The sequence below is a fragment of the Pelodiscus sinensis genome, chromosome 6 (assembly GCF_052426305.1).
Source record: "Pelodiscus sinensis isolate ZL-2025 chromosome 6, ASM5242630v1, whole genome shotgun sequence".
Classification (NCBI taxonomy): domain Eukaryota; kingdom Metazoa; phylum Chordata; order Testudines; family Trionychidae; genus Pelodiscus; species Pelodiscus sinensis.
The window spans coordinates 127,202,493-127,225,548 of record NC_143057.1 but is presented as its reverse complement, the minus strand read 5'-3'; the positions used below and the strand labels follow the sequence as shown (position 1 = coordinate 127,225,548).

At 59.1% G+C, this 23,056-nt stretch overlaps 1 protein-coding gene across 2 annotated transcripts in view; it reads left to right on the top strand.

Annotated features, from left to right (window-relative positions):
• The first annotated feature begins 710 nt into the window (after positions 1-710).
• Positions 711-23,056, top strand: part of NOL6 (nucleolar protein 6) — a 59,771-nt gene continuing 37,425 nt past the window's right edge. The window contains exons 1-17 of one of the 2 annotated variants that reach the window (XM_075932774.2): positions 711-841; positions 3,604-3,825; positions 4,859-4,975; positions 5,837-6,016; positions 6,796-6,964; positions 7,687-7,821; positions 8,349-8,512; positions 9,138-9,258; positions 9,723-9,781; positions 10,091-10,192; positions 14,054-14,169; positions 14,630-14,807; positions 16,118-16,240; positions 17,241-17,389; positions 18,123-18,198; positions 21,789-21,929; positions 22,752-22,869. In XM_075932774.2, coding sequence (XP_075788889.2) covers positions 815-841; positions 3,604-3,825; positions 4,859-4,975; positions 5,837-6,016; positions 6,796-6,964; positions 7,687-7,821; positions 8,349-8,512; positions 9,138-9,258; positions 9,723-9,781; positions 10,091-10,192; positions 14,054-14,169; positions 14,630-14,807; positions 16,118-16,240; positions 17,241-17,389; positions 18,123-18,198; positions 21,789-21,929; positions 22,752-22,869 — 2,197 coding nt within the window. In that variant the 5' untranslated portion in view covers positions 711-814. Of the gene's footprint in view, positions 842-2,167; positions 2,441-3,603; positions 3,826-4,858; positions 4,976-5,836; positions 6,017-6,795; positions 6,965-7,686; positions 7,822-8,348; positions 8,513-9,137; positions 9,259-9,722; positions 9,782-10,090; positions 10,193-14,053; positions 14,170-14,629; positions 14,808-16,117; positions 16,241-17,240; positions 17,390-18,122; positions 18,199-21,788; positions 21,930-22,751; positions 22,870-23,056 lie in introns of those variants that run through there. The other variant, XM_075932773.2, reaches the window with a different exon arrangement.

Sequence of the window (23,056 nt, the reverse complement as noted above, 5' to 3'; positions counted from 1 at the left end):
TGGCCACGCTGGTAACAGCATCTGGGACGAGGGTTCTTCTCGCCGGAGCCGAGGTGGATCAGAGAAAGGATCCTCGCAGAGCGGCCGACGTTTCCACCAGGGCAGCGTCCAGCCCTACGGGAGGGGTGGCCATTCTCTGGTTCTGGACCCACCAGCGTGGGCACGTGCCGGCGGCGAGGCGGAGGTAGGAGGGCGGCCGCCCAGGCGTTTCCACACGGCTGGGAGCCGCCAGACCTCGCGTCCTTGCCCACTTGGGGGAGGGGGTCACTGGGGGGAGGGGGTCACTTGGGGGAGGGGGTCACTGGGGGGGGGGCAATTCTGAAGAGCAGAGCGCCCTGCCCCCACAAGCCACACCCCCACCCCACTTATCACCTCAGCCCAGTCACGCCCACAGGGGCGGGGCTCTTCCCTGGGGCTCCTCCCCCCAGCCCCAGGCCCCATCCTGTCTCAGTCTGGGCTGGGCCACAGCTAAGCCAGGGTCCTCCTGGGGGGAGGGGCCAGAGCAACCCCTCAACAGAGCCCGCCCCCTGCCGTAAAGCGCCCTCACTCCTGGCGCCTGCTGAAAAACGACCCGCAACGTTGCCGGAAATCGGTGGGGGGGGGGGAAGAGGCCTTCCGTTGTCTCTCAAGCAAACCTGCTGCCGGCATCCGTGGGCGGGGCCAAGAGGAAAACCCCGTTCCGGGTGGCCAAAGCAGCCAATCAGAGGCGAGGAGTCGCCCGGTGAGCCAATCGGGAGCGGCCGAGCGGGGCGGCAGCAGGGGTGGGTGAGCTCCACGTGCGGGGCTCGGGGCGCGCTCCGCGCCAGGGAGGAAGATGAAGCCGCCAGCGGGCGGCGACTCGGTAAGACCCCGACACTCCTCGAGCCCCGCCTTCCCGGGTGGGGGCAGTGTCGGGTCGGCGGCCCCCCTGGCTGGGGGGGGGGCGGTGCCGGGCCCCCGTCGCTGGGCCTGGGGGAAGGCTCCGCGGCCGCTCGCTTGTGAAACGTTCGTTCTCCCGCCGCCTGGATGGGCCGGGGGGGGCGGGGCGGGGCGGGGGGCTCGGCCGGGGGGGGGGCGGGGCTGGGGGGGGGCTCGGCCGGGGGGGGCGGGGCTGACCCCCCCAGCAGCCTTTAACCCTGAGCAGTGACCGCCCCCCCCCCCCCCCCCTTGCGAGGCCGAGCGCAGCGACCCTCGCGCCACCTTCCCCCGGCGCTGCTGCTTGGGGCCCCGATCCTGCCCGGGCCCCGGGGTGGGATCCTGGCCTAGGCTCGGCGGTGAGCTTTGGGGGGAGTTTTACAGCGCCCCGTGCAGCCCTGTCACGGCAGCTGGACCGGGACCAGCCCCTTGCCCCGAGGAGCTTGCAGGCACCAGTCTCAGTGCCAGCAGCGTGGTGGGGCTGCCGTCCCTCCTGGGTATTCATAGAATCATAGAATCATAGGACTGGAAGGGACCTCAAGAGGTCATCGAGTCCAGCCCCCCGCCCTCAAGGCAGGACCAAGCTCCGTCTACACCATCCCTGACAGATGTCTATCTAACCTGTTCTTAAATATCTCCAGAGAGGGAGATTCCACCACCTCCCTTGGCAATTTATTCCAATATTTGACCACCCTGACAGTTAGGAATGTTTTCCTAATGTCCAATCTAAACCTCCCCTGCTGCACTTTAAGCCCATTACTCCTTGTCCTGTCCTCAGAAACCAAGAGGAACAAATTTTCTCCTTCCTCCTTGTGACACCCTATTAGCGGATATGTGTGTGTGTGTGTGTGTGTAGGGGGGAGGCTTAGTATGTTGGACGGTAGAAAAAGGAAGCTAGTGAATGATTTGCCTGGCAGGCAAAATTCTTTCCAGCGCTGGAGTTCTTGTTACTCCATTTCTGATCTGTGTTGTGAGTGCAAAGGGTGGTCATTCACATTGTCTCTCTAAGTTGTGGGCCTGCCTATTACAAAGAAATAGGGCTGGAAGGGACTTGGGAGGTCATGTAGGATTCTCTCTCATTCTGAAACATCCCTAAGTATTTTACTGAGGAAGGATGAACCAGCAAGCAGGGCGCTAGTCATAAGCCCTGCGCTGCCCCTGGCTTGTTGTGTGCCCTTTGGGCAAGTGATTGAATCTCTCTGTGCCTCAGTTTCCCATCGGTACAGTGGGGACGCGACATGGGTGTTGTGAGGAAATAGACCCTGAGTTGCTCAAGCATTATGGTATCCAAACACAGACAGGCAATGTGCGTAGCTAGCAAATGCAGAAAGAATATCCACTAGTTACTCTCTTTGCTGTGTTTCTCAAACGTGTGTTACTGCAATCGCAGTTAGTTACACCTGCAGTAGGGCCTCGGAGTTTCCAACACCAGAGTTATGAACTGGCCTGTCAGCCATACTCCTCATCTGAAATCAGATGTATACAGTCCGGCAGCAGCAGCGGTGCCCCCTCCCTCCCCAAAAACAAGCACAGTGCTGTGTTAAATGTAAGCTATTAAAGACATAAAGGCAAAGTTTTAAAAACAATTTGACGAGGTCGTTTTGTTTCTGTGCTTGTTGCGTTGACATTAAAATGTTTAAAAGTTGCATTTTATTTCTGCAGTTGCAAAGCTGTGTTAAGTCCATGTTCAGTTGCACACTTTTGGAAGAACACCTGTAATGTTCTGTCTGGGGTTAGGAACGTTTCGGAGTTGCAAACTCCATTCCGGAGGTGTACTATACCTGAAGTCAGCCTGACTGAAGGGACTATGCTTTTAAATGCAGTGCCTCAGTTTCCCCTTCTTTAAATGTACAGATCTCAAAGCAGTTTTTGTTTGTAAAGTATGTTTCAGATGGCCAGGCTCTGGGTAAGAAGGAAAAGACGTTTGATAGTCTGGGTATATAAATTGCCTTTGCCTGGGGCAGTGCCTGCCTCCTCACCCCACACTGGCTCTGCTTCAGCCCTTTTGTGTGCTGCAGACAATGCTATTCAGGTCCTTTAGTCCTCACCTTGTCCGTTGAGACGACTGTACTATAAGGAGTCTGTTGGTGTGGGTCCTGGAGGTGGCTTGGGGTGTTAAGGTCACTTACCCATTATGACGTATGGATGTTACATTGCGGTTCTCTGGCTAATTGTGTAGTCGATACAATTTGTATTGACTGCACGATTAGTCGATAGGATCGCTCTGCTGAGTTCGTGCTGGGTCCGGGAGCCACCCGTGCTGTGGCTCTGTATTTTAAATGTAGTAAGATCCCCTGGTTCTTTCTACATTTAAAATGCAGAGGCGCAGCGTCCCAGAACAGTGCGAGCTGGGACTGCTCAGTCCTGGCTTGTGCTGAGTCAAACAGCTCCTGTTCGTGGTGGCCAGCCCTGTTCAAGGTGGAAGCCTCCCCTCGCTGGCTCCTGTCCTCTCCCCTTGCTGCCTCTTACAGAGGCTAATCTTATAGAGGCAGCAAGGTGGGGGAGGAAGCGAGTCTTTGATGCTCCACATGACTACCTGATACACTTACGCTTATCGGGTAGTCGACTGCTCTCTAACATCCCTATTACGATCTGGGCTGAAATTCACTCAACCTAGAGGCTTCTTACTGGTTTTGCTTTGGTGACTCGTGCTTTCTCCCAGTGGCATTTATGATCAGGCTTCTAATGGGCTTGTTTTCATCATTGCAGGCCTTTGACAATGTGGAGGAAGATGTGGAGGCAGAGGAGGAGAATCAGGGTGTCTCCAAGAAAGGCAAACCCCTGGGAAGGAAAAGGGCATCAGCCCCGGAGGGAGTTGTGAAGCCGGTGAAGCTCAGCCGGGCTGATCTGTACAAGCCGCCCACTAATGAGGAGCTGAACCAGCTGAAGGAGACAGAGAACCTCTTCCATTCCAGCCTTCTCCGCCTTCAGGTCAGGAGAAGCCAGGGAGTCAAATAGGATGCAGCTAGTGCTGCATTTGACTTGGTAGCCTTATTCTTTTCAGCCGGCAGGGTGTGCTAGGTAGAGATTAAACGACTAGTCAACTCTCTGACTAGAGAGAGAGGCAGCAAAGCGGGAGCCGGCTTAAAAGCCAGTTCTCCCCAGCACCGTCTCTGTAGGGGGCAGGGGGAACTGGCACCCCTTCTGCCTTTGAAATGTAGCGAGGGTAGGATTCTTGCTATATTTCAAAAGCAGACGCGCTGTGGGGAGCACGGGGCGAGTAGGGGCCTCAAGCAGTCCCCCCGCCGGCCTTGTGCTCCCTGCTTTTGAAATTTACAAGAGCCCTGCAGGCTCTTGTACATTTCAGAAGGGAAGTGCACAGGGAACACAGGGCCAATAGGGACTGCTTGAGTCCCGTGCTCCCCTCAGCGCTTCTGCCTTCGAAATATAGCACTGGGGCTCTTGCTACCTTTCAAAGGTGGAGGCGCCCTTATCGACTAACCAAAAAGCCAATGCAAATTCCATCGACTATTCGAATAGTTGATTCATCTAAATTTAACATCCCCAGTGCTGGGGCTTGGGGAGGCTTGTGCAGTTACTCAGGAGAGATTCCGGTGCTGCCCTGCTGATTAGCAGAGTGCCCACGCTGGTAGGTTTTGTTTCTACTGGTGGTGCATGTTCACACTTGCCTCAGTGCACATAAAAAATGATTCCACATATGAGTGGTTTAAAAAGAATTGATCCATGGACGGCAAAGATTAGAGGGAACGTTGACTGGTACAATTAGCAGCAGCACAGGGACCAGCATGGGCCAGCGGAGGATTCTGCTGGGAGAGAAATGCTTGTCATGCACTCCTATTACCCGTGCAGCCGGGTGCTGGAGAACCTCCTGGGTCTGCCTGAGCTTGGGGCTGGGAGTTCCCTGTCTGGGTCAGCCTGGGAATGCTGGTCGAAGGGCAGGGGATAAGTCAGCAGTGGTTTCCGTGGCTGAGGCTGCCCTGTGGGGCCTCCCTTCTCCCTGCAGATTGAGGAGCTGCTGAAGGAGGTGAAGCTGAAGGAGAAGAAGAAGCAGAGGATCGATGCCTTTCTCCACGAAATCAACACCCTCTTGAGTGCCGTCCCGGAGACCCCCGAAACCGATGTACGTCCGTGGGCGGCCGTGGGGCTGTCTGATTATGAACACACGGCATGGGAAGACGCCACCTCCCACTGGCTTTGCCCTTAGTGTTTTCCGTGTCGTGCTTAGGACTGCCGAAGGGTGCAGCCGGCCCGGCCCCTGCGCGGCTGCTTCCCCTCCGGGCCCATGTGGCTGGGGTGCTTACATCTGCCATCCCCACCCGGTAGCCCAACGGGCCATGGAAATTACAGCTGGGGTGTGTAGATGGAGGTTACAGGAGATAGGGCTGGCAAAAATGGGGAGGGAGACCCCTGCTGGACCTGTTTCCAGCCACTGCGTTAAGGCCTTGTGGTACAGGGTCCCACGCTCCCCCCGTGGTGCCCTAAGCAGTATCTTGGGACGTGGCAGGATCCCAGCTTGCTTAGTGGAGTCCTACTAGCACAGTGGTCCCCAAACTTTTGAGGATCACTCCCCCTGCCCTGTCTGTGCCCGGCCGGGAGCCAGGCCATGGCGCAGTTGGGGAGCGGGACCGAGGCTGGGGGCAGGAGCACAGGGGGCTGGCAGCGTGCTGTGGCCCGTGGCCAGGTGTGGCTCTGCTCTCGGCCTTACCGTCCAGCTGTGGCCCTGGGATGGGGACAGATCCGAGGCTGGGGGCTGTCATGGGGCTGGGAGTGGAGTCGTGCTGAGGCTGGGGATGGGGCTAGCACAAGACTAGGAGCTGGGGACGGGACTGGAGCAGGGGCGGGCTGGCTCAGGCCCCACCTCACCCGCTGGGGGAGGGGCGTGCCCCACACTTTGGGGACCTGTGCACCCTGCCTGGGTGAGCTCAGCTATTGCCGCGGGCTGGAGCGTGGGCAGTCCTTCACCCCTCCCCTTCCTCCCCAGCTCACCGACCAGTCGTGGCTGCCCAAGGGCGTGAAGGTCCCATTCCTCCAGGTGCCTTTCGGCGTGAAGGGCAAGTTCCGCTTCCTGCCGCCGGCCGCGGTGAAGGTGGTGGGGAGCTACCTGCTGGGCACGTGCATCAAGCCGGAGATCAATGTGGACGTGGCGGTGACGATGCCACGGGTGAGTCCGAGCACGCCAGGCTGGTGTGGTGCCACAGCTGAGCCTATGACCTCCAGGGCGCCGTGGCTGAGGGCTTGTCACGGAGTGCAGGCACAGGGCAAAGCAGCACGGTGCATGCAGCCCCCAATTCCCTACCACGTGAGGCGTCAGTTTCAGGCCTTGTTTTGGACCGAAAGTAGTTGAAGGAGTTGGGTCTCCTCCTCTGTCCCGGCTCCTCCCGATCTCACCAAATCAAACATCCCTGGTGTTTGATTTCCAGTACGATTGAAGAAACGGCCTGTCCCCTTCTGCCTGCATGGGGACTGGGCCTTACTACCACCGAGTTTGGCCGCCGCCTGGCTTTCTTGAGCTTGGCCTGGCCCTGAGCCTGCCTCGAGGAGCGGGAGAAACTTTCACACCGTTCGCTTGCGCTTGTAGGAGGTTATTGCCCAAGAACGCTGTGCAGCAGGGCTGCCTGTCCCGTTCTTCGGCGCACTCCTCAGAACCACTCTGCTTTTCACGTCCCTGGCTTCCCGCGAGTGTGACCTGCCTGGGCTGGCTGTCGGTGAGTCAGCAGAACAGCTGTGCTTGTCCCTGCTGGAGGTGCGCAGCCTGCTCACGCTTGCCAGGGTGGTGCTGTTAGAGCGGGAGCAGAGGGCCCTGCGTTCCACAACACTGTTTTGCTGGCTGTTACCTTCCCACCCCAGAAGTAGCTGCATGTCTCCGGCGGAGAGAGGGACGGGTGTGTTAGGCTGAACTGGAAGCTACAGGGACAATTCCTCTCTCCCCTTCTTGCTCAGGCAGTCCTCCAGGACAAGGACCACCTGAACCAGCGATACCACCGGAAGAGAGCCCTGTACCTGGCCCACATAGCTCAGCACCTCTCCAAGGAAAAGCTCTTTGGCAGCGTGAGATTCACATACATGAATAGCAACCACCTCAAGCCAATCCTGCTCCTGCGGCCTCAAGGTGCCATGTCTCATTGCCCATCCTTCTTCCTCTCCTCCGGCCTCCTCATCCCCAGGGCTCTTCTCACCAGGGCAGGGACGTTGCAGAGCTTGGCCAGCGGGGGGCGCCATCCCATCAAGCGATGCCAGGCCTGTGTGCATGCTGCAACCTCTCCCCCGCCTCCCAGGGTCTGACACTGGTACCTCCGTGCGGACCCACTCCCGGGGAGAAAACCGGCCCGGAGTCTCCATGTCTCGGAGTCGCTCTGCGAGCCGCGCTTGGGCTCTCGTGGAGCAGTGCGATCGACAGGAACTGGCAGTGCAGAGGCACGAGCAGGAGCCGGCGGCTCTGTGGGCTAAGGACTCTGGAAGTAGCCAGCCTAAGTGCCTGGGCAGAGCACCGGGGGGAGGGGAATGGGCCTTCTGTTGTCATCCTGGATCCGGGGAGGTAGGAGTCGGGGCTGCGTTAGCGAACAGCACGGAGCCCAGTGAAACGCCACCGTGTGCACCCCAGACACACCCTTGTGGTCTCCCTTCTCTTGCCACTTGTGCAGCACCCTCTGTGCCCAGGCCAGCTGGAGCCAGGCTCATTCTGCTCCTGCTGGGAACACCAGGATGATGGAGAAAGGCCGGGGGTCTGGTGCCTCTGAGGAGAACGGGGTGGCTGCTGCCTGGGTTGATCCCTCCCCCCAGATTTCCGCCCGTGTCCCCGTCTGTAACCTCACTCTCCTTTGGTGCTGGCAGGTAAAGACGAGAAGCTGGTGACCGTCCGGCTCTATGCCTGCCCCGTCCCCGGCTTTTTCAAGCCCAGCCGCCTGTATCCCAGCAAGAACAACGTCCGGACGGCCTGGTTCTTGGAGCAGGGCTCCCCCCAGGCAGGTAAGGCCCGGGCACGCAGAGCTGTGTTGTGGCTGACCGGCCCGGATAGCTCCGGGGGGGCTGGGTGCGTGGCTGACCCAGGCATGGGAGCCCTGGGGAAAGCGGAGCAGCATTTCCTGCAGGGAAGGGTTGTGGTGGAAGCAGCAGCAGAGACGGGGGAGTCGGTCGATGGGTCTGCAGGGCCTTTGGATCCTGTCTGGTCCGTGGGCTTGGCACGCCCCTTATAGGGGCCTGGAGTCACCGGAGGGTTTGCCCTCACGTTACACCACTTCCTTTCATGGCTGTTAGGCCACGACAACGACTCCTCCCCCCGCAGACCTGGGAAGACAGGCAGGGGGCTACAAGGCAGCGGCTAAAGTCTGCCGCGCTCCCCCGCTGCCCTACTCCGGCACCGAGGGGCAGGCCCAATTTGCCGGCGGCCCCTCGCAGCGCCGCGGGTTCCGTGGCCGCTTCTGAGGAGAAGGGCGCGGGGGCTGCCTGGGGTTCCAAGCGCCCGTATTTCACCTGCTGGCTTGTTCCCTCCGCAGGAGCCGCCGAGCCCCCCACCCCCCACTACAACAACTCCATCCTCTGCGACACGGTGCTGGAGTCCAGCCTGCTCTTCCTGGCTGGCGCCGGCGCCGATTTCCCAGGCATGCAGGACGGCGTCGCCCTCCTCAAAGTCTGGCTGCACCAGCGGGCGCTCGACAAGGTAGCCTGGCCGGCGGGGAGGTGGGCTCTGACCCTCGCCAAGGGTGGGGCCTGGCTCCTTCCATTCCTACCTGAGGGATGGGGAGGAGGGGGGGCGTTGTCCCTGGCCTGCTCTGCCTTCGTGGGCGTGGTACTCTGCGGTACTCCAATAGCAGCTCCCCCTTCCCCCCAGGCCAGGTCCCTGCTCCGTAGATGGGGTAAAGGATGCACAGGGTCTCCCCCTCCCTTCCCCCCCCGTTGTGGCTGAGCTATCTGGCCCTGCCTGGTCCCTCAGAATCCCATGATGCTTGAATCACACCAGTCCAAGTGGCTGGTTGCGCCCCTCACCAGGCATCGCCCCGGGGCAGGCTGGGGGAATTGCGGCCCGGTGGAAGCAGGCAGCAAGGGGCCCTGGTGTCGGTGTCAGAGCCCGGCCCTGCTGCGCTCCCTTGGTGACTGTGCTGGCTCCCCGGAGAAGGGACTCGGGAACCCCGGGAGAGGAAAGGCGCTCGGATCCCCAGCACAGGCCCAGAGGCCAGGCGGCTGACGCTGGCAGTGTTGCTCAGCGGAGCCTGGCGCTGCAGCGAGCCAGTCTGCGTTCCCGGGCTCTCGGGAGCTTGCCTCAGCCCTGCGTCTTGTCTCCACAGGGCTTGGGGGCGCTCGGCGGCTTCCTGGCCTCCATGCTGGCGGCCTACCTGCTGGCCAAGCGCAAGATCAGCCAGGGGATGAGCGGCTACCAGGTGCTGAGGAGCATGCTGCAGTTCCTGGGTGAGGTCCCCGGAAGGCAGCGCCGTCGGCATGGGTCAGAGCCCCGCCGAGAGCCCCAAGGTGCAAGGCTGGTGCCGAAACCTTGGTGCACTGCCCAGCCCTATGGGGGCGTGGTGGGGCCTGGGGGACAGACATGCCTCGGTCCCTGTAGGAACAACTGCCCCATGGTAGAAGGGTCAGAGCCCTGAGCGTGACAAACCAGATCCTCTGTGGCTGCCCACCTGGGGTGCGGCCGGGGGAGGCTCTGTCTCTTGACGCCTAGCGAGAGCAGGAAACCGCAACAGCCTTGTTTGTCTGATACTCTGGGAACTTACGGCCAAACGCACCCACGTGCGGCCCGGAGCCTGCCCCCCAGGGCGGAACGGCTGTACTGGGAGAGAGCAGCGTGTGTTACAGCCCAGTCCCGGGGTGCGGTACGACTGACTCACCCTCGCACGGAGCACTGACCCCTTCTTTGTGTGCAGCTACCACAGACCTGAGTGCAACGGGGATCAGCCTGGCGAAGGATGCAGGCAGCTCCCTGGTAAGGAGCCAGCGCAGCTCCCGGCAGCATGGGAGCCTGGGGTAGGACGGGGGGGGGGGCTCTTGGGCTTGCTTGTTGAGTCAGTGTCAGACTGGACGAGTCTCTTAACCTCTGTGCCTCGGTCTTCTCTATCCAGTGACGCAGATGCCCCCAGCACTGGGGGGAGAAGGGGTGTCACGGCCTGCCTGGCACAGGGGCTGGGCTCTGCGTTGGGGTGTGGCTGTTACGGGGCTTGGGGCAGGGCCGAGACTCAGTGTCTCTCTGTGGGGGAGCTGTCCTGGGGGCTAAGCCGCGTTCTCTCTCTTCCAGCCCAGCCTGGATGACTTCCACCAGGCGTTCGACGTGGTCTTTGTGGACCCCTCAGGGCTGGTGAACCTCTGTGCCGACATGACCGCGAGCAAGTACAAGCAGGTACCGGCTGCATTGCTCCACGGAGCCCCGCATCCGCCCCTCTGCCGGCTGGTCTTGCCAAGTGGCTTGGTCCCGCCAGTTTCCCCTTCCCGTGGGCCCCCCTTTTTCCTGAGTGCGCGCTTTCAGCCGGGCTGTACTAGACAAGGCGGAGGTGGAACGATGCAGCTAGTGCATTGACCACGTGTGCCGTGTGCTGCCTGGGAAGCTAAGCAGGGTCAGGCCCTGTCTATGCTGGGATGGGAGACCTCGGAGGAATGTGATTCTCTGGGCCGGGCTCTTCCTCTCAAGTGAGAGCGGAGCCGGTGTCCCCGCAGGGTTCTCGTGGTAGCCGTGCTGCTTAACGTGCTGTTTTTAGATGCAACCTAGACCCAGGCTCTCTGCCTGCTTGTGCTCACTGGAGATCTTGGGCACTTTGCACGCACAGGAGCTGAGATTTGAGTATGAACATCCCCTGCCTTATCCCTCTGGGGATGCCGTTTCTCTCATAAACCCTCGTCTTCTGTCCTATTCCATGTTGGTTTTTATGTCCCGCTGTTCACGGTAGCATCCGAGAGCCTTCCAGTGGTGCACGAAGCAGCGCGACTAGCATCTTGTGTGTGGGTTGGTCTCCTGGCCTCTCCCCAGAGGGAGGAAGAGTGGAGTGTTGTGTTTTGGTAGGGGAGTGGGTGGCGGTAAACGTGTCTCTTGCTGTGTGCGCTGAGCCGTGTGGCTGATGAGGCTGAGAGTTAATGAATTAGGCTCTGCCCTGCTGTCCTTTGATGCTCAAGCCCACCTGGTCAAGGAACAGCAAAGCAACCAGAGAAGCTAGTAGACAGGAGCTTTGCGCGAGAGCTCTTCAGGTGAAGGAAGAATGACTGTGACCCTGGGGTAGTTTGTCGGGTTCTCGCTTGCCGTGTGCGTGCTCGATTTAAAAACGGTAGTGTGGGCTGTTCTCGGAGTCTAGCAGCCTGTGAAAATCTGATAGACGTGCAGCAGTAGATCTAGTGTGTTGCAAAATAGATATCTTAGCATTGGAAAAAGTTGCCCTTTTCTGAACCAAGACATGTGGGGAGAGACTGAAAAGACTGGGACTTTTCAGTTTAGAATAGAAGAGACTTAAGGGGAGATATGATACAGGTCTATAAAATCATGACAGATGTGGAGACAGTGAATAAGGAAAAGTTGTTTACTTGTTCCCATAATATAAGAACTGGGGGTCACCACATGAAATTAAAACAAACATGAGGAAGTTTTTCTTTACGCAGCGAACAGTCAACCTGTGGAACTCCTTGCCAGAGGATGTTATGAAGACTAGGACTTTAACAGGGTTCAAAAAAGAGCTAGATACATTCATGGAGGTTAGGTCCATCAATGGCTATTAGCCAAGATGGACAGGAATGGTGACTCTATCCTCTGTTGGCCAGAAGTTGGGAAGCAGTGATGGGGTGGAACACTTCATAATTATCTGTTCTGTTCACTTCCTCTCGGGCACCTGGCATTGGACCCTGTTGGAAGACAGATGTTTGGTCTCACCCAGTATGGCTGTTCGTATGCACTGAACGTGGCATGTACTGTTATTTGCCTGCATGTGCAGTAGGGATGTTAAATAGCCTCATGCTTACTAGTATGCTTTCTAGTTAACTAACTGGTTAACCAGCCCTTGCCAGTGAATTGTGGCAGCTCTCAGCAAGCTGTAATTGAAAACAGTTAACTAGTTAAGTGCTAGTGTTTAATAGTCACTTCCCACCCCCCCTTGCTGCCTCTATCAGAGGTAGAAAGCGGGGGAGGAGCGGGAGCCAGCTTAAAAGCCAGTTCTCTTCCCCCCACCCCCCCAATACCATCTCCATGGGGGGCAGGGGAATAGCAGGGACCACCCAATGAAATGAATAGGCAGCAGGTTTAAAACAATCGTCGTTCCCCCACACAAGGCTCAGTCAGTCCGTGGAACTGGTTGCCGGGGATGTTGTGACGGCCAAAAGCAGAACTAGATTAAAACCAGAATTATTCCGGTTCATGGAGGATAGATCCGCCAGTGGCCATTCGTCAAGGTGTCAGGGATTCAGCCCACTGCTCCTCGGATCCCAGCTGCCAGAGGGTGGGACAGGACGACGGGAAGGATCACTCGAAATAGCCCTGCTTTGTGGTTTCTGGCCTTGGCCGCAGTTGGACGACTGGATCGTGGGCTAGACTGAGCAGTGGTCTGTCCCAGTGTGGCCGTTCCTACTGTCATGTAGATGAAAGAGCAGCTCCTGTCACTTGAGTGGAAAATGGCGAGGCATAGGGAGTCCGTCGCTCCCGGGGAAGTTGGTCGTATGGTCTCGGACGGTTCCATCTCCTGCATGGATGAGCTTCCCCTTCCCTATGAGATCTCGTTTGTGCCCAGGAGCGTACTGTCAGCCCCCGTCTTTCTCCTGGAGCTGTGAAGGCCTGGACCTAAAAGACCTGTGGAGCACCGTGGGGACAGACCGAAATGAGCCGTTCTAGGGGAAGCCAGTGTAGGGAGCCCAGGGCGGGTGTGATGGGCCCCAGAACCTGTGTTGCTGAGTTGACACCTGGCTGCATTTTATACTAATTGGCAGGGCTCTCCGAGCGGCAGCGAGCCCCACTCGCCAGCCGCGCAGTTCTGTGCTCTGCACATGCGCAGATTGCTCTGTGCCGGCTCTTCCCGGGTGTAATCTACTCGCCACGGGTGAGTAGATTACGTTGTTTGTCGAGCCCTGCTAATTGGAATCCCCTAAATGCTTAAGGGTTCGTGCCCAGGCATGCTGCATTGCTCACTTCAGAGGTGCTGCACAGAGCTGCTGTGCTCACTTCAGAGGTGGCTGCATGTCCGTGGTAGGGGAAATCGATCCCTTTTTGTTGGTAGTGTTGCGCAAGCTGCTTTTGGCTCCTTTGGCAAAGGGCCGTTAGTTAAAATTTGCTCTGTAAGTTTTTAAGTGCGTTGCGCTGGTGAACATCTCTAGACCAGCGTTTCCCAATTGTATTTGGCCAGGGAACCCCTAGAGTTGCTTTAAAAAACAAAGGCCCCCATCGTGTTTCCTAATCCCCCCCAAAGAAAAGCCCTGCCACCTCGCTGTCTCTTTAAGAGCGGACGGGGGAGTGCCAGCTGTTTGCGGAACCCTTGCTTTCACCATTTGGGAAACACTGCTCTAGACACGCTTCTCAATGCGCAGCGTGGGATGCTGCTCCCAGGTCAGTGGGCCCGAGAGAACCAGCCACGGGGGAGAGGCATCCAAGTCCCGGTCCCCAGGCCTAGCTGCTGCTGCTGGCTCTGACCCCAGAGCCGTGTCAGATGCATTCGAGGTGGATCGGAGTGCTAAGCACGGGTCTTTTACCTTCTTCCCGGAAGCAGTATTGGCTCCAACCTGGAGCCCTCTGATTTAGGGTGTCTCCTGCCCAACAGTGAGCTCTGGCCCTGGGGAGGCTGAGAATTGGTTGGGCTTGGAGCCAGGTCTCCCCTTCCCCCTCAGTGAGGTGGGCTGTGGGCTGTAGCTGGCCTGTAGGGGTACGTCTACACAGCAGCGCTATTTCGGAATAACATAGCCCACATCTACACTCCAAGCTGTTCTGTCGAAATAATGGCAAGCTGGAGAACTCTTTACTCCGACTCCCGTAACCCTCATTTCAGGAGGAGCTAGGAGCAAGGGTGCGCTGCCTCGGACTTCCTGCTGTGCAGACAGCACCAAAAGCCAGAATACGCTGTTTTGACCTAAGCTACATCATGGACGTAGCTGCCGTTGCGCCGCTTAATTCGGCTTCAGCCCTGCTGTGTAGACGAGCCCTAGATGACCAGAGCGTCTTCAGGCGCTGGAGGGTCTGCTCAGGCTGCCAGGGGACAGAACTCTTCCCCCAGCCTCTGTTCACGGCTCCCCCCTCCCACAGGTCCAGCTGGAAGCCAAGCACTCGATGGACGTTCTGGACGACAGAGCGGTGGATGGATTCCAGCTACTGCTCATGACCCCCAAGCCCCTGATCAGAACCTTCGACCACGTGTTCCAGTGAGTCTGGTGGGGCAGGGATGGGTGGGGGACCGGTCAGAGAGCCGCTGTCTGGCCCAGGCTCAGTGGGGGATACTGGCAGAAGCATGGCTCGGATACGGTCCGAGTAGCTCAGTGATCACCCTCTGCTCCCGCAGCTGGGGCGAGCTGTGTGCATCCCAGCTGTTGGGTGTGGCTGGCCAAAGCGGCCAGTTCAAGGCCTGATTTCCCCGCAGCCACGAGGGCTGGGAACTTGCAGTACGCACCGTGAGAAGAGGGGATCCCCAGCTCTAGCTGACCTGCTCTGTATCCGCCTTCACCTTGCCAGCTGGCTGCTCTGGCTCCAACCCTGCCCTGTTTCACCCTCCCTGCACCCTCCTTAGCAGCATCCCGCTGGCATGGCTGCCTCGAAGTAGCTTGGCAGGAGGAAGCCGAGGGGCACTTCCCGGGGTGACAGGGGCTCTGTCCTCCCTCTCCACAGCCTGAAGCACGTCTCCAAGCTGCAGGGGGCCTGCAAGAAGATGCAGCTGCTGCACGAGCTGATGGATCGTGGCGGGAACTACGTGGCTGCAGCCCTGCCCTTCGTCACCTCGCTGCTGGCGCGAGGGCTGGCCGAGAGGGCGCTGCTGGTGACGCACTCCCTGCCCCAGGCACCAGAGGTAACAGCCCCCCCCTCCCCCACCCCAAGCTGCCTGTGTAATGCATCAGCTGCTCCTCGAGCATCCCTGGTAGGGAAGCCTCCTCTCTTGCTGACTCTGCCCTCAGCCTCCTGTCTTCTTCCATTGCTGGGCTGCCTGAGAGAGGTGGGAAGAGAGAGTCCTTGCCTATACTCTTTGGGGGGGGGGGCAGGGGGACAATGTTCCCCCTAACTTTATCCATCCACATGCAGAATAAATTTTGTTGTGTGCGCTGAGGTCTCTGCAGGTGTGCACCACCAGTAGAAATACATGCTGCTGGCTATGGGCGCTCTGCCAGTCTGCTGGGCAGCATTTGAATCTCTCCTAGGCAGCTGCCCAATTGCTCGGCTTGCAGGGACCAATGGTGGGCGGGTGGGGGTGGGGATGCTAGAAAACTCAGGGGGTGGGGTGCAGCCGATGGTGCTTTTGCTGGTTTAGATCCAGCCCAGCGTCACTACTTGTAACTGCCTGTAGTAGGGATGTAAGCGACTAGTCGACCAGTCACTCGAGTAGTGGCTTTCCCCACCCCTGCTGCCTCTATCAGAGAGAGGCAGCAAGGGGGTGGGGTGCAGGAGCCAGTTCTCGGAGGCGTAGCGGGAGACCAGGCGCGAGCTGGGACAGCTGTTTCCCGGCTTCCTCCTGGTCCCGCTCCCTCTGCTTTTTAAATGTATTAAGAGCCTGGTGCGAGCCAGACATCAGCTGATTCCCGGCTTACGCCTGGGCCCCCAGCTACACCTCTGGCTTTTAAATGTGTTTATGAGCCTGGCGGCTCTTAATGCATTTGAAAGGCAGAGCCACAGCAGCGTTAGCTCCTGGGCTGGGGGAGAACCCCACTGCGGCTCTGCAGTTCCCCCCCTTATCGACTAATTGAACGGTGGATGGAAATCCCTTCGGCTCAGTTGGCTGATCACCTGCGGTTCAACATCCCTTGCCTGGAGCTGTTTGTGGGCCGAGTCAGGTGAGGTTCCCGCCAGCTCCCAGCGTGGTGGTCTCAGCAGAGAGGCTGTGGGGGAGGCAGCCCCCGTCCCTTGTCGTGGTGGGGATTGCTGATGAGGGGAGCGAGAGAACTTGGGTTGCTGCTGCCTGGGCGGTGGCTGTATGGAGCCCCGGGTCCCCATGCCCAGCAGCACTGCAGTAGAAGCTGCTTCTTGCATAGGGGAGGGCTTGTGCGTGCAGGGCAGCCCTGGAGCACAGATCCCCAAGGGCAGGCTTCTGGGGGGCACGGGTGCCCCGGCTGGTTCCGCTCTAGCCGCGGTGGCCCCGTTCATGCTGCGTTCCCCGTTTTTCCTCAGTGGCCCATCAGCGCGGAGCCGCCGAAGCACAAGGACGCCGGACCCCTCTCCTTCGGGCTCTTGCTCGCCCCCGCGTTTGCCGCTAGCGTTTTGGAGAGGGGACCGGAGGCGGATCGACCGGAGGTGAGGACGAAGCTGCTTCCTGCCGGCGAGGGGAGGGCAGGGGACTGGTGCTTATGCTGCACTAGCCCCCAGGAACCTCTGTGCTTACGCTGCGTAGTCACCAGAAGCCTCGCTCGAGGGCCTGTTGTGCAGGGTGCTGTCCAGCGGGCTCACGAGGCCGGTTCCCTTGCACAAGCAGCTCCCCCTGCGATTTCCGAGGCAGCGGGCAACGCGGGAGGGGGAGCAGGTGATCACAGCATGACGGCGTTGCAATAAGCCATGGCCCCGGCTGCCGACGCGCCACTGAGCAGCAGCAGCCTGTTAGAGGGGTCGGAAGGAGGATGGCGTGAAGGCTTGGTGGGTGGTAACTGGGAACGCCGCCGCCCTGGCCTGAGGGCAGGCGGGGGGTCAGTGGGGCAGGGTGCTAGGCGGAGCATGACTCCGTGTGTCTGTGCTGGAGGAGGGGCCGCTCGGGAGGAATACATGGGGGGCAGTGTGGTCCGAGGGGTGAGCCTGGAATAGGAGTGATGGAGCCGAACGGAGACCCTGCACCTGGTCTCTTCCACTCCCCCTCCCCGGGATCAGGCTTGGACCTACCGTGATAACGGAAAATCCTCAGGCCATAGTGCAGTTCCGGGGGAGGGAGGTGTCTGCTGCATCAGGTTTAGCCAGATCCGAGGCACTCGGGAACCTGGAGCAACACGGGACCAGATCAGGACGCTGTGGTCGCTCCCTAGGGGCTGGTTCTTCTGCCTTCCAAGCCCCACGTCTGCCCCGCTCAGACCTGCGTGGCCCATGCTGAGTGTCCCACGTCCCGCCCTGCTAGCGTGCGGGGCCTTGCCTCCGTGGACGAGGGGAGCGCCATCTCTGTGGCCTTGCTGGCAGCCAGTGAGAGGGGCGGTGCTTGAATGCCTGTCTGGGGGCACGGGCCTGAGGCCCCCCGAGGGGGGAGGGGAACAGCCAGCGGTCACGTCCGACCCCGTGGCCCACTCCCCTGAGCTGCGCGCTGGGCTCTCCGCAGGCGGCCGAGTTCCAGAGGTTCTGGGGGGAGAAGTCGGAGCTGAGGCGGTTCCAGGACGGCTCTATCTGCGAGGCGGCGGTGTGGGACGCGGACACCGCGGGCCAGAAGCGCCTCATCCCTGCGCAGATTGTCAAGCACCTGCTGCGCCTGTGAGTAGGGGGCGGTGGCGCCGGGCTGCCTGGTCTCCCCAGGAGCCATACGCAGCGGCCTAGCCACTGGGTGGCCCCGGGTGTGCTCCGCGGGGCTGTACTGGGGCTGTGCCCGGGTCATGCCGAGGCCTGCGCTGGCCTTGGGGCTGTTGGGTCTAGAGACTTCTGGGTTCTGTCCCAAGCTCTCTGTGACATTGTGGGGTGGGTGGGGGAGTCGCCTTGCCCGCGCTGTGCCTCAGTTTCCATATCTCTAAAAGGGGGTACAGTCCCGTGTGTAGAGGTCTCTGAGACCGTAAGAGGGCAGGTGCTGTTTCCACGCAGGGTGTGTGTCCGCCCAGCGCTCTGGATACCCACAACTGGCAAGTCGGGCTCTGTGTCCAAACACGAGCCCCTCACCCTGAACATCCCGTAGCTCTGCTTGTCCCTGCGCCCCGCTGAGACCAACAGCTGCAGCCTGCGGTGCCTCCAACAGGCTGGGAAGTTTGGCCGTGAACCCGGCAGGCCTGCCGCTCGCTGTGCTCTTCCAGCAGCTCTCAACCCACATGCCTATCGGGGTGTTCCTGGTAGCACCTGTCCTGGGCAGGGGCGGGACGAGGTGACCTGCTAGATCCCTCCCATCTCGTATCCCCAACCTTTTTGGGGCGATGAACTCACAGGGCTCCAGCAGGGTGTTTCAGCAGGAGGCTGGGCTGCTGTGCATCTCACGGCTCTTCTTGCTCTGGTTTCTCTCTAGCCATGCAGATATTCCTGAATCCTCCATCTGCTACACAGGGGCCGTGCTGGAATCTGTGATCAGACCCGTGCGAGAGGTGAGGCCTTCTCTAAAATTCCCGGTCTGGGACGGGTGGCTTCTTTCTGGGGCTAGGGGAAGGGAGCAAGGTGTGAGGGGTTTAGCTCTGGGGCCCCAGAGACTCCTGCCTTGCTACTTGTCAGGTGCCGAGGTTAATTTCCTGGGCTCTGTGGCTCCTTTCCTGCTTTTCCAACCCTGGGGCTCCTGGTCGCCTCCTCTCCTTCCGTCTCGCTTCCCTGCAGGTCTGAGACTAGCTTGCCTTGCTCTGGTTCCTGAAACCAGCTTCCCTCGCTCCAGGATTGCTAGTAACATTGCCTCCTGCTATACAGCCCCCTTTCTCCCATCTTCCTGCTGGCTCCGACTCTATTCCCTCCCCAAACCACGCTCCTCATCTGCTCCTCCCAGGAGCTGGGTAATCTCCCTCCCTCCATAGGCCTATTCCTGCGTCCCGGGCACCTCCCAGTTCTCTGCACATCCCAACCATGCGGCCTGTGCTAGGGAAAGTCTTGTGCTTCTCTTTGGGCTTTCGCCTTCCCCACTCTCCTTCAGATCCCTCCCTAAAACGCACTTCCTACATCTTGTCCTCCGGGAGCCCTTCTTTCCCTCCCTTTTTAAAGTAGCCATCCTGGGGCCCGCCTAGCTTAGGTTTCTCATCTCTTACATATTAAGCTCTTCCAGGTAGGGTGAGTGTCTGTCTGTGAAGGACCGCAGACGTTTCTAACACTACCGCCGTGGGTCTTACTGCCCCGGTTAATCCTCACTCCAGAATTGCCCCCGTCCGTTTATAGCAGCTAGACTAGCACTGCTTGGCTCCAGCAACTGGGCTCTTCTCTTTCTGGAGCCATGGCCGGCCTGGGTTGGTGGGACCGATGTATTACCACAGGGAAGGCTGGTGTGGCTTTTCCACCAAGCAAACCCATTTGCTCCACAGAAAAGTGTCTTCGGTGAAAAATTCAAAGCAGAAATACTTCAGTCAAAACCAGAAATATTTCAATTGGAAAATGCTGCTGCTTTGCCTCAGGGGAGTTGTAGTTTGGATTCCTCGTACTCCCATTTTCTTCTGTAGGCCTAGGTCTGTGGTGGGACTACATTTCCCATGATGCTCCACATTCTCCCCTCATCATGTGAGTCCTGGGGCAGTATAGCCCAGTGTGGGGAGTCCAGCCCCTAGAGGAGACTAGGAACATGAGGAAACCAAATGACAACTCCCAGGAGGCACCCAACTCTTGCTCTAAACAGAAGTAGCTCAGGGTTTTAAACAAAATAACTTGGGTTGGGGGCATTTTTTTAATCAAAATTTTCCATAGAAAGCAGATACTTTTTATAAAAAAAAGTCCCTTAATCAAAAATCAGATTTTCTGTTGGAAAATAGTTTAGGTGGAAAACTTTCACCTGGCCCCGCTGCTCACCATAAAACCTATAAAAGCGCAGTAGGAAACAGTCTTGCTGTGACCCTGGGGGATGATTTGAATGGGACCCATCTCTAACACCCATAATCCAAAGCAGATCTGCACGGCCTGTGGCTGTTAACCTTAATGCTAAGAGATGGTCACGGAGGTCATGGAGGTCTCTGGAAGTCCCAGAATCGGTGACATGTTCTGCTTCAGCTGCAGGGCGGTGGGGTGGGAGCTGTCAGCCAGTGAAGGTCCCTGCAACTCTTAGTTGCCCCCGGCTGCCCAAGGGGCTTCATTTTGTCAGTTATTTTTAGTCAGAGTGAGGGACTGGTTGTCGGCTTCTGAATTTCCGTTGGTCGCCCGTGACGTGTCCCTGATTCTTATTAAAATCTTAGCCTTACGTATCTCCCATGGGCTCATTCGGGGGGTTCCTTAGACTCTGTCCCTGGCCTGCAGTCGTCTCTGCCGGCCTGAAAACGTCTCCAAGTGGCTTGATGCTTTTCAGTGTCAGGAGTTGTAGCGCTGAGAGGGCTGCGTGTTGCCCTTTTCGTTCTCTTTGGGGGTGGCTCTCTGGCTCTGCTAACATTATCCCCCACGTAAGCTGTGTCCTGTGTGAAGAGGAGGCTTGAAACTGGCATTAAGCGGGTCGACTTTGTCACCCGATAACCGGACGGTGTATTCCTCTGCCTCATCCAGAGTCCACTTGGATCAGCTTTGGTTGGGATGGGTGGCGCTGGACAGAGACCTACTCCACAACCTGGGAGCCACAAGCCCCGAGACCTGTTCTGTGGCCCAGTCTGTATGTCCTCCATCTGTAGCAGGGGCCAGGCTAGTGCCAGGGTAGAGAATAGCTCTCACGTTCTGGGGCCTGGAGTTGAGGAGCTGCGAGGGTTGTGCACAGGCGCTCCAGTACCTCTTGTCTCTGAGTGCTGCCCCTAGCAACCAAGTGGAAGGAAGCCATGCTGAGCCTGGGAACAAGGGCAGGAAGGGTCTTGAGGTGCAGGGTTTCCTAGCCAATAAGGCTGGAAGGTACTGATAAGATGACCTGTTGCTTAACCCAGGCCTGTGGTTCCTGTTTAACATGGCCTTCAAGCCTGGGCACATCTACATTGTGATAAGAGACCCTTAGCTGGCTCGGGCTATGGAGCTAACTGTTGCCTTGTAGGCACTTGAGCTGCGAAGAGGGGAGGGTCTCGGAGCCTGGTCTCCGGCCCGAGCGTCTCCTCCATGCGTCAGAGCCCCGCAGCCTGCGAGCTCGAGCTCTGAGACTAGTGCTGCAGTGGAGACAAACCCTCGGAGGCTGTGGCTCTGGTTTGCTTGTTAGCATGTCTCCAGCGTGCCGGGGATTTTGGGAACGTTGGGCAATGAGAAGGAAACAGACTGTCCTGCTAGCTTGGGTTGGATCCTCTTCTTAAAGACGTTGCGCTGCAATTGCCAACTCAAACCTGCAGAGGGCGCTGCTGCTCCCCATAAACTCAGACATCGTGCAGCTGTGTGTGTTTGCCTCTGCGCTGCTCTTTTGAAATCTGCCTCCATTCCCTTTGTTTTAGGTGCTAGGGGAGGGATAGAAACCCCTCCCTCCTCTGTGCTGACTGTGTCCTGCCACTGGGCTACGTAGGCGCCCCCTCTGCTTCCTCTCCCGTCTCAGCGTCACAGTCTGCAGATAACTGTCCCGTTCGTCATTGCTTAGCCAGGCTGGAGCCTTCTCCCTCTCAACCTTCAGCCCGCTCATTGTATGTTTCTTTTCTCTGAGTAGCACCCTCTTAGCGGCTCTCTCCAGAGACGTGGTACCCGGAACGGAGTGCAACCGCTGAACGGTGCGGCGGAATGGGCCGCTGCCTCCCTTCTCCAGGGTCCAGTGCCTTCCCCTGGCAGCTTTTCCTTCATTTGCACCTGTGCTGCGTTGCCATTAACATATCTAATTTGCTCTCCACTGCTGCTTCCTCCTGTGGGGGCGGCGGATTTCTCAGCCTTGCTGCTTGCCTCCGCTTCTCCCTGAATGCCTGCAGTAGAAATCTTTGTGCTGCCTTTCGTCCTTTTCTAGGGAGCGCTCCCCCCACCTCTGAAAAGCAGCCACTTCTGGGGTGGGACACGGCAGCGCTGCTCCTGGCTCCTTGTATTCCTCCCAGATGTGATGGGGCATACCTGCCTGGTGGGTGGGGGCGGGGACAGTTACACCTGAGCCTTGCCACCTGACCCGCTGGGGTGCTCTCAGCCTGCAGGGTCTGGGGAGGAGGCCATGGTCAGCATCGTCCGCTCCTACGACGACTTGAGCCGCAAGCTGTGGAACCTGGAGGGGCTGCCGCTGACGGTGACGGCTGTGCAGGGGACGCACCCGGCCCTCAGATACACGGACGTGAGTCTAATGGATCTGGGAGGGGGGAGCGTGAGCAATGGGAATGTCTCTGTCGCTTCCCCCCCCCCCCCCCCCTGCCCGGAGGGTGGCCTGGGTAACGTCCCGCCAATGGCGAGGCGCCAAATGTAATGAAGCTTGGAGCCGGCAGTGGCAGGCTGGGGGCCGGGAATGGCTGCTCTGAGGTACTGGAAGGGGCCGGAGGCTGCAGCTGTTGCTTCAGACCCAGCCTGGCCAGGGAGCAGCGCTTGGTCCCCTTCTGCCTAGGGGCTGAGCCCCAGCCTTCGCAGCACTGCCTGGGCCTGTCGCAGTGAGCGGAAGAGCTGGCTCGGGAGGCCAGCGTGGGTCTCGCATGCGGCTGTGGGGAGCACTAGGCCCCAAGCCAGCCCTTGCCTGGTGGCGCCGCAGGGCTTGGCGCTCCAGCCCCTTGGCGACGGTGGGAATTGTTCTGTGACTTGCCTGGGGGAGCGGATCGTCTTCTGGCCCTGTAATTTGTTCTGCAGCAGTTCTCACGGCCCTGTCAGGGAGAGGGCTCTGCTCCGTTGGGTGCTGCACGTACGCTTGCGCCCGAGCACCCCAGGAGCTGCCCTGGAGGAGCGGAGCCAGAGGTTTCTCATCTGCCACCCTGTTTCTGGGCGGCTTCCCCAGGCGACATCCCACCCGTGCCCTGGGGCAAGCTGAGGTGCCAGTGTCGTGCGCAAGGCTGCTTGCGTGGCGGTGCTCTCGCTGGCTAGATATGAGCCTGGGAGGGACCTGTCTCCTGGCTGTGTGCCCCCCGCTTTTCCCAGTATCACCCCGTGAAGCGCCAGTCTGCCTGTCTCCTAGGTCTTCCCTCCAACCCCCATGAAACCGGATTATTCGTACCACGCGAGGCTCAAGGATAAGGAGTCGCTGCTCCCTTTGCCTGAGAAGCCCTGCCCGGCGTATATAGCCCCAATGAAAGGTAGGTAAACTGAAGCACAAGGCAGGGAAAAGACTTGCCCGCGGTTACATGCAGAGTCCTGCATCTGCGTCAGGGCTGGGAACCAAACCTGGGAGTCCTGGCTGTAGCCAGCGAGCGACCCGTCCCCGCATGTCGTGGCCCGGTCTCTCCCTGCGGGCCTGGGCTCACCGAGTTCTTGTTGCCACTT